The 10,236-nt window shown below is 57.6% G+C and overlaps 2 protein-coding genes across 2 annotated transcripts in view; both read right to left on the reverse strand.

Annotated features, from left to right (window-relative positions):
• LOC308052302 (serine/threonine-protein kinase MARK2-like) overlaps positions 1 to 1,527 on the reverse strand; it is a gene marked incomplete at its 3' end in the record, with an annotated part of 49,395 nt that extends 47,868 nt beyond the window's left edge. The window contains 1 exon segment of the mRNA XM_080364396.1: positions 958 to 1,527. Coding sequence (XP_080220522.1) covers positions 958 to 1,014 — 57 coding nt within the window. The 5' untranslated portion in view covers positions 1,015 to 1,527.
• LOC308052304 (uncharacterized protein) lies at positions 1,213 to 9,365 on the reverse strand (the record flags this gene model as incomplete). Its single annotated transcript, XM_080364397.1, is given in 7 exon segments — positions 1,213 to 2,200; positions 2,243 to 2,709; positions 6,621 to 6,845; positions 6,847 to 7,526; positions 7,616 to 7,656; positions 8,370 to 9,108; positions 9,111 to 9,365. Coding segments are annotated over 7 exon segments (3,395 nt in total), but the record flags the coding sequence as incomplete, so codon positions are not given.
• Between the last annotated feature and the right edge of the window lie 871 nt (positions 9,366 to 10,236).

Here is a 10,236-nt window from a genome sequence, read left to right on the forward strand (position 1 = left end):
AGGAGCCCCCAGACCCCCCTTTTCTCTCATATAAAGGGACCTAAGCCCCCCCAGACCCCCTTTTCCCCTCATATAAAGGGACCTAAGGTTCCCCAGACCCCCCTTTTCCCGCCCAAAGGAGCCCCCAGACCCCCCTTTTCTCTCACATAAAGGGACCCAGGGCCCCCCACACCCCCTTTTCCTCTCATATAAAAGGACCTAAGGTCCCCCAGACCCCCTTTTCCCGCCCAAAGGAGCCCCCAGACCCCCCTTTTCTCTCACATAAAGGGCCCTAAGCCCCCCCAGACCCCCCTTTTCCCCTCATATAAAAGGACCTAAGACCCCCAGACCCCCTTTCCCCCCATATAAAAGGGCCTAAGCCCCCCCAGACCCCCTTTTCCCCTCATATAAAAGGACCTAAGGTCCCCCAGACCCCCTTTTCCTGTCCAAAGGAGCCCCCAGACCCCCCTTTTCTCTCATATAAAGGGACCTAAGCCCCCCCCAGACCCCCTTTTCCCCTCATATAAAAGGACCTAAGCCCCCCTAGACCCCCTTTTCCCCTCATATAAAGGGACCTAAGGTTCCCCAGACCCCCCTTTTCCCGTCCAAAGGAGCCCCCAGACCCCCCTTTTCTCTCACATAAAGGGACCCAGGGCCCCCCACACCCCCTTTTCCCCTCATATAAAGGGACCTAAGGCCCCCCAGACCCCCTTTTCCCGCCCAAAGGAGCCCCCAGACCCCCTTTTTCTCTCATATAAAGGGACCTAAGCCCCCCCAGACCCCCTTTTCCCCTCATATAAAAGGACCTAAGGCACTCCAGCCCCCCCTTTCCCCTCACAAAATGGACCCAGGGCCCCCCAGCCCCCCCTTTCCCCTCACAAAAAGCCCCCCACCCCCCCTTTTCCACGCAGGGCCCCCCAACCCCCCATTTTCCCTCCCAACCCGCCCCCGTTTCCCCCCCCCAGGAGCGGCCTTTACCTGCTCCGCGTCCCTCTCGTTGACGGTGGGCAAAGGGCTGCGGCCGCTGCTCGACATGGCGCCCCCCCCCCCCGCCGACTATCGCGACAGGGGGAAGCGCTGTGCGGGGAGGGGGAACGGAAGGCGGGGCGCAGGGACGGAGCTCCGCGCTCAGGGAGCGGGGGGGGGCCAGGCCAGCGGCATGGGGGGGGCGGGAGGGGGAGCGGAGCGGGGAACGAGCGCGGAGCGGCGGCGCGTCCGCCCGGCCCGGCCGCCTCACGCCCGCGTCTCCTCAGCGCCCAGCGGCTCCCAACATGGCGGGCGCCGCCGGCCCTCGGCCATTTCCGCCGCCGCGCCGGAAACACCCGACACGCCTCCCGCTCCGCTTCGGCTCTTTCCGGATGGGGTTCGGCACCGCCTCCCGGCTTCGGGTGTTTCCGGGATCACCCGACACGCCTCCCGCTCCGCTTCGGCTCTTTTCGGCTCCGCTTCGGCTCTTTTCGGCTCTTTTCGGCTCCTCTTCGGCTCTTTCCGGATGGGGTTCGGCGCCGCCTCCCGGCTTCGGGTGTTTCCGGGGGCGCTTCGGCTCCTCTTCGGCTCTTTCCGGATGGGGTTCGGCGCCGCCTCCCGGCTTCGGGTGTTTCCGGGGGCGCTTCGGCTTCTCTTCGGCTCTTTCCGGATGGGGTTCAGCGCCGCCTCCCGGCTTCGGGTGTTTCCGGGATCACCCGACACGCCTCCGGCTCCGCTTCGGCTCTTTTCGGCTCCTCTTCGGCTCTTTTCGGCTCCTCTTCGGCTCTTTTCGGCTTCTCTTCGGCTCTTTTCGGCTCCGCTTCGGCTCTTTTCGGCTCCTCTTCGGCTCTTTTCGGCTCCTCTCCGGCTCTTTTCGGCTCCTCTTCGGCTCTTTCCGGATGGATTCGGTTCGGCGCCGCCTCCCGGCTTCGGGTGTTTCCGGGGGCGGTCCGGGATCACCCGACACGCCTCCCGCTCCGCTTCGGCTCTTTCCGGCTCCTCTTCGGCTCTTTTCGGCTTCTCTTCGGCTCTTTTCGGCTCCTCTTCGGCTCTTTTCGGCTCCTCTTCGGCTCTTTTCGGCTTCTCTTCGGCTCTTTTCGGCTCCGCTTCGGCTCTTTTCGGCTCCTCTTCGGCTCTTTTCGGCTCCTCTTCGGCTCTTTTCGGCTCCGCTTCGGCTCTTTTCGGCTCCTCTCCGGCTCTTTTCGGCTCCTCTTCGGCTCTTTCCGGACGGATTCGGTTCGGCGCCGCCTCCCGGCTTCGGGTGTTTCCGGGGGCGGTCCGGGATCACCCGACACGCCTCCCGCTCCGCTTCGGCTCTTTCCGGCTCCTCTTCGGCTCTTTTCGGCTCCGCTTCGGCTCTTTCCGGATGGGGTTCGGCGCCGCCTCCCGGCTTCGGGTGTTTCCGGGATCACCCGACACGCCTCCCGCTCCGCTTCGGCTCTTTTCGACTCTTTTCGGCTCCTCTTCGGCTCTTTCCGGATTGCGTTCGGCTTTTTCCGGATGGATTCGGTTCGGCGCCGCCTCCCGGCTTCGGGTGTTTCCGGGGGCGCCCCGACACGCCTCCGGCTCCGCTTCGGCTCTTTTCGGCTCCGCTTCGGCTCTTTTCGGCTCCGCTTCGGCTCTTTTCGGCTCTTTCCGGACGGATTCGGTTCGGCGCCGCCTCCCGGCTTCGGGTGTTTCCGGGGTTGCTCCGGGACCGCCCGATCCCTCACCCGGCCCCGCCCCCGGCGCGGAAAGACCCGAAGGCGCCTTCGGCAATTTCCGCTGAGCGGCGCGTGAAATTAAAGGAGCGTTTGCAACTTCCGGAAAGAAGCGGAAACCAAGAGAAATATGAAACCCCAATGAAACCCCAATGAAACCCCAATGAATCCCCAATGAACCCCAATGAATCCCCAATGAATCCCCAATGAAACCCCAATGAATCCCCAATGAAACCAAAATGAAACCCCAATGAATCCCCAATGAAACCCCAATGAACCCCAATGAAACCAAAATGAAACCCCAATGAATCCCCAATGAAACCAAAATGAAACCCCAATGAATCCCCAATGAAACCAAAATGAAACCCCAATGAATCCCCAATGAAACCAAAATGAAACCCCAATGATACCCAATGAAACCCCAATGAAACCCCAGTGAAACCCCAGTGAAACCCAATGAAACCTCAATGATACCCAATGATACCCAACGAAACCCAACGAAACCAAATGAAACCCCAATGAAACCCAATGAAACCCCAATGACACCCAATGAAACCCAATGAAATCCAATGAAACCCAATGAAATCCAACGAAACCCAACGAAACCCAACGAAACCCAAGGAATCCCCAATGAAACCCAACGAAACCCCATTGAAACCCAACGAAATCCCAATGAAACCCCAATGAAACCCAACGAAACCCCATTGAAACCCCAATGAAACCCAACGAAACCCCATTGAAACCCCATTGAAACCCATTGGAACCCAACGGAACTCAACAAAACCCAATGAGACCCCATTGAAACCCAACGAAACCCCATGAAACCAAACAAAACCCAACGAAACCAAATGAAATCCCATTGAAACCCAACGAAACCCCAATGAAACCAAATGAAACCCAAGGAATCCCCGACGAAACCCCAATGAAACCCAATGAAACCCATTGAAACCCAACAAAACCCATTGAAACCCAACGAAACCCCAATGAAACCCCAATGAAACCCATTGAAACCCAACAAAACCCATTGAAACCCAACGAAACCCCAATGAAACCCCAATGAAACCCAATGAAACCCATTGAAACCCAACGAAATCAATTGAAACCCAACGAAATCCCAATGAAACCCAACGAGACCCAACGAAACCCCAATGAAACCCAACGAAACCCATTGAAACCCAACAAAACCCAATGAAACCCAACGAAACCCATTGAAACCCAACAAAACCCAACGAACCCCAACGAAACCCAACGAAGCCAAATGAAACCCAAGGAATCCCCAATGAAACCCAATGAAACCCCAATGAAACCCAACGAAACCCAATGAAACCCAACGAAACCCAATGAAACCCAATGAAACCCATTGAAACCCCAATGAAACCCAACGAAACCCCAATGAAACCCAACGAAACCCAATGAAACCCCAACGAAATCCACTGAAACCCAACAAAATCAATTGAAACCCAACGAAACCCCAATGAAACCCAACGAAACCCAACACAACCCCAATAAAACCCAACGAAACTCCAATGAAACCCAATGAAACCCAACGAAACCCCAATGAAATCCCCATGAAACCCCCATGAACCCCAATGAACCCCAATGGAACCCCAATGAAACCCAACGAAACCCCAATGAAACCCAACGAACCCCAATGAAACCCAACGAAACCAACTGAAACCCCAACGAAACCCCATTGAAACCCAACGAAACTTCAACGAAACCCCAATGAAACTCCAACAAACCCCAATGAAACCCACAGGAAACCCTATGAAACCCAACAAACCCCAATGAACCCCAATGAAACCAAATGAAACCCCAATGAACTCCAATGAACGCCAATGAAACCCAACGAGACCCCAATGAAACCCAACGAAAACCCAATGAAACCCAATGAAACCAAATGAAACCCAACGAAACCAAATAAAACCAAATGAACCCCCAATGAAACCCCAATGAAACGCAACGAAACCCAATGAAATCCAACGAAACCCAATGATACCCAACGGAACCCAATGAAACCCAACGAAACCCAACGAAACCCAATGAAACCCAATAGAACCCAATGGAACCCCATTGAAACCCAACGAAACCCAATGAAACCCCAATGAAACCCAACGAAACCCCAATGAAACCCCAATGAAACCCAACGAAACCCCAACGAAACCCCAATGAAACCCAACAAAACCCAACGAAACCCCATTGAAACCCAACGAAACTCCAATGAAACCCAACAAAACCCAACGAAACCCAACGAAACCCCAATGAAACCCAACGAAACCCCAATGAAACCCAACAAAACCCATTGAAACCCAACAAAACCCAATGAAACCCATTGAAACCCAACAAAACCCAACGAACCCCAACGAAACCCAACGAAACCAAATGAAACCCAAGGAATCCCCAATGAAACCCAATGAAACCCCAATGAAACCCAACGAAACCCAATGAAACCCCAATGAAACCCAACGAAACCCAACGAAACCCAACGAAACCCCAATGAAACCCAACGAAACCCCAATGAAACCCAACAAAACCCAACGAAATCCAACGAAACCCCAATGAAACCCAATGAAACCCAATGAAACCCAACGAAACCCCAATGAAACCTCAACGAAATCCCAATGAAACCCAACAAAACCCAATGAAACCCAACGAAACCCCACGAAACCCAACGAGACCCAATGAAACCCAACGAAACCCCAATGAAACCCAATGAAACCCAATGGAACCCAATGAAACCCAACGAAACCCCAACGAAACCCAACGAAATCCCAATGAAACCCACTGAAACCCAACGAAATCAATTGAAACCCAAGGAAACCCCAATGAAACCCAAAGAAACCAAATGAAACCCAATGAAACCGAACGAAACCCCAAGGAAACACAACGAAACCCCAATGAAATCCCCATGAAACCCCAATGAAACCCCCATGAACCCCAAGGAACCCCAATGAAGCCCCAATGAAACCCCAATGAAACCCAACGAACCCCAATGAAACCCCAATGAAACCCAACGAAACCCCAACGAAACCCAAAGGAAACCCTACGAAACCCAACAAACCCCAATGAACCCCAATGAAACCAAATGAAACCCCAATGAACGCCAAAGAAACCAAACGAAACCCCAATGAAACCCAACAAAACCGAACGAAACCCAATGAAACCAATTGAAACCCAACGAAACCCAACGAAACCCCAATGAAACCCAACGAAACCGAAATGAAACCCCAATGAAACCCAAAGGAAACCCTACGAAACTCAACAAACCCTAACGAACCCCAATGAAACCCCAATGAAACCCAACGAACCCCAATGAAACCCAACGAAACCCAATGAAACCGAAATGAAACCCCAATGAAACCCAACAAAACCCCAATGAAATCCAACGAAACCCATCGAAACCCAACGAAACCCAATGATACCCAACGGAACCCAATGAAACTCCAATGAAACCCAACAAAACCCAACGAAACCCCAATGAAACCCAACGAAACCCCAACGAAACCCCAATTAAACCCAACGAAACCCAATGAAACCCAACGAAACCCCATTGAAACCCAATGGAACCCAATGAAATCCAACGAAACCCCAATGAAACCCAATGAAACCCAATGGAACCCAATGAAATCCAACGAAACCCCAATGAAACCCAATGAAACCCAATGAAACCCAATGGAACCCAACAAAACTCCAATGAAACCCATCGAAACCCAACAAAACCCATTGAATCCCAACGAAACCCAACAAAACCCAAAAAAACCCCAATGAAACCCAACGAAACCCATCGAAACCCAACGAAACCCATTGAAACCCAATGAAACCCCAATAAAACCCAACGAAACCCCAATGAAATCCAACAAAACCCAACGAAACCCAATGAAACCGCATTGAAACCCAACGAAACCCAATGAAACCCAACGAAACCCAACAAACCCCAATGAAAGCCGAACAACACCGCTCTGCACACCCGTTTACTGCGGCGCCCCGCGTGCCGGCAGCGCCCCCCCAGCCCAACCGCTGCCACACGGCGCCGGGCAGAAACCCCTCCAAAAAGTGGCAAAAGTCCCGAAACAGCGGCTGCGGAGCCGGCGGCAGCGGCACCAAGCGCAGCAGCACCCGCGGCGCGGCCGCCCGGGCGCAGGCGCCGAAACGCAGCAGCGGTTGCGCCGGCGCCTCCCCCCGCGCCAGCGTCTCCGTCACCGCGCGCTTCCAGCGCCAGCTCGCGGTCAGCGGCGCCGTCATGGAGGTGCCGGAGCTGGCGCCGGAGCCGCCGCCGGCCGCTCCACACGCGGTGCCACACGGCGCAGCTCCAGGTCACCGCGGCGCGGGGGTCGCGGCGCCGTCTCTTGGCGGGGGCGGGGGGGGATGTGGGGAGGGGGCGTTTGGGGCGCGGCGATGGAGCCGACGCCGGGAAAGGTGGTTCGGCACACGGAGCCATTGGCGCGGCCATTGGGGGCACCAGGTCCTCACCGGCTGCGCTCGGTGGCACCGGGAGCCCCGATTCGTCACCAGCGTCACTTGGTGGGGCCATTGGGAGCCCCAGTTCTTTACTGGGACCATTTAGCGACCCCATTGGGAGCCCCAATTCCTTACTGGGACCATTTAGCGACCCCATTGGGAGCCCCAATTCCTTACTGGGACCATTTAGCGACTCCATTGGGAGCCCCAATTCCTTACTGGGACCATTTAGTGACTCCATTGGGAGCCCCAATTCCTTACTGGGAGCACTTGGTGTGTCCATTGGGACCCCCAATTCTTTACCGGGAGCACTTGGTGGGTCCATTGGGAGCCCCAATTCCTCACCGGGACCATTTAGTGACTCCACTGGGAGCCCCAATTCTTTACTGGGACCATTTAGTGACCCCATTGGAGCCCCAATTCCTTACTGGGACCATTTAGCGACCCCATTGGGACCCCCAATTCCCCACTGGCATCTCTTGGCGTGTCCATTGGGACCCCCAATTCTTTACCGGGACCATTTAGTGACTCCATTGGGAGCCCCAATTCCTTACTGGGGACCATTTAGCGACCCCATTGGGACCCCCAATTCCCCACTGGCATCTCTTGGTGTGTCCATTGGGACCCCCAATTCTTTACTGGGAGCACTTGGTGGGTCCATTGCGACCCCCAATTCCTCACCGGGACCATTTAGCGACCCCATTGGGACCCCCAATTCTTTACCGGGACCATTTAGTGACTCCATTGGGAGCCCCAATTCCTTACTGGGACCATTTAGCGACCCCATTGGGACCCCCAATTCCCCACTGGCATCTCTTGGCGTGTCCATTGGGACCCCCAATTCTTTACTGGGAGCGCTTGGTGGGTCCATTGCGACCTCCAATTCCTCACCGGGACCATTTAGCGACCCCATTGGGACCCCCAATTCTTTACTGGGACCATTTAGTGACCCCATTGGGAGCCCCAATTCCTTACTGGGACCATTTAGCGACCCCATTGGGACCCCCAATTCCCCACTGGCATCTCTTGGCGTGTCCATTGGGACCCCCAATTCTTTACTGGGAGCACTTGGTGGGTCCATTGCGACCCCCAATTCCTCACCGGGACCATTTAGCGACCCCATTGGGACCCCCAATTCTTTACCGGGACCATTTAGTGACTCCATTGGGACCCCCAATTCCTCATCGGCATCACTCGGTGACACCGGTCCCCCCAATTCCTCACCGGCATCACTCAATGGGTCCATAGGGACCCCCGATTCCTCACCGGGACCATTTAGTGACCCCATTGAGACCCCCAATTCCCCACTGGCATCTCTTGGTGGGTCCATTGGGACCCCCCAATTCCTCATCAGCATCACTTGGTGACACCGGTCCCCCCAATTCCTCATCGGCATCACTCAATGGGTCCATAGGGTCCCCCAATTCCTCACTGGGACCATTTAGCGACTCCATTGGGACCCCCAACTCCTCACCGGCATCACTCGATGGGTCCATAGGGACCCCCAACTCTTCATCGTCATCACTCAATGGGTCCATTGGGACCCCCAACTCCTCACCGGCATCACTCAATGGGTCCATTGGGACCCCCAACTCCTCATCGGCATCACTCGATGGGTCCATAGGGACCCCCAACTCCTCACCGGCATCACTTGGTGGGTCCATTGTGACCCCCAACTCCTCATCGGCATCACTCGATGGGTCCATTGGGACCCCCAACTCCTCATCGTCATCACTCAATGAGTCCATAGGGACCCCCAACTCCTCACCAGCGCCCCCCGCGCCCCCCACCTCCTGGCAGCGGCACTTGAGCACGTGGCGCAGCACGAAGGCCACGGCGCCGCAGACGTCGCCGAAGCGGGCGCCGGAGCCGCGCGGCCCCTGTGCCGGCAGCGCCACCACGAAGGCGCCGGAGGCGGCGCCGGAGGCTCCGGGTTCCGCGGCTCCGGGTCGGAAGAGCCGTATGAGCCCCCAGGCGCCGCGGGCCGGGGGGCGGTGGAAGCGGGGCTCCGGCAATAGGCGGCGGCGCCGCGGCAGCAGCGGGCGAAGCGCCGCGCGGTGTCGGCGGTGACGTTGGCCGCCACGTTGTGGTTGAGCTCAAAGGGGTCCTGGAGGTTGAAGGGCCCCAGTTTGAGCCCCTCGGGAATGGGGGGGTCGGGGGGCTGGGGGGGGAGGGGCAGCGCCCGCCCCTCCCGCATTGAAACCAACTGGCCCGCGAAGTCGAAGGTGCTGAACACCGTGAAGAATTCGGCCAAGAGAGAAGCTGTTGGGGGGAGAGGGGGGGGAGAGGGGGGTGAGGGGGGCAATGGGAACCCCCCCTAGGAACCCCCAGACCCCCAGGGTTCCCCCCAGACCCCTGGGACCCCCTGGGATCCCCCCAGGCCCCCGAGACCCCCCCCTGGGAACCCCAGACCCCTGGGACCCCCCAGACCCCTGGGACTCTTGGGACACCCCTGGGAACCCCCCCAAGACCCTCCCAGATCCCCCTGGGACCCCCTAGAGACCCCCAAGACCTCCCCGGGACCCTTGGGACCCGCCCCCAGACACCCCCAGGACCCCCCCCCAGGATCCTCTGGGCCACCCCAGACACCCCCAGGTCCCCCTGGGACCCACATGGGAACCCCCCAGGACCCCTCTGGGCCACCCCCAGACACCCTTGGGACCCCCACTCAGAGCTCCCCAGGACCCCCCAGGACCCCTATGGGAACCCCCCAGGGAACCCCCCAGATCCTCTGGGACCCCCCCAGACCCCCTTGGGACCCCCCACCAGAGCTCCCCAGGACCCCCCTGGGACCCCCATGGGAACCCCCCAGATCCCTTGGGATCCCCCCAGACACCCCCAGGAGCCCCCTGGGACACCCCTAGAGCCCCCCAGACACCCTTGGGACCCCCCCCAGACACCCACAAACACCCTTGGGACCCCCACCCAGAGCTCCCCAGGACCCCCCTGGGAAACCCCCAGATCCTCTGGGACCCCCCCCAGACACCCCCAGGACACCCCTGGGACCCCCCCCAGACACCCCCAGGACCCCCTTGAGACCCCCATGGGAACCCCCCAGATCCTCGGGGACCCCCCCAGGACCTCCCTGGGACCCCCCCCCTAGACACCCACAGACACCCTTGGGACCCCCACC

Source organism: Nesoenas mayeri (genome assembly GCF_963082525.1).
Source record: "Nesoenas mayeri genome assembly, contig: SCAFFOLD_153, whole genome shotgun sequence".
NCBI lineage: Eukaryota > Metazoa > Chordata > Aves > Columbiformes > Columbidae > Nesoenas > Nesoenas mayeri.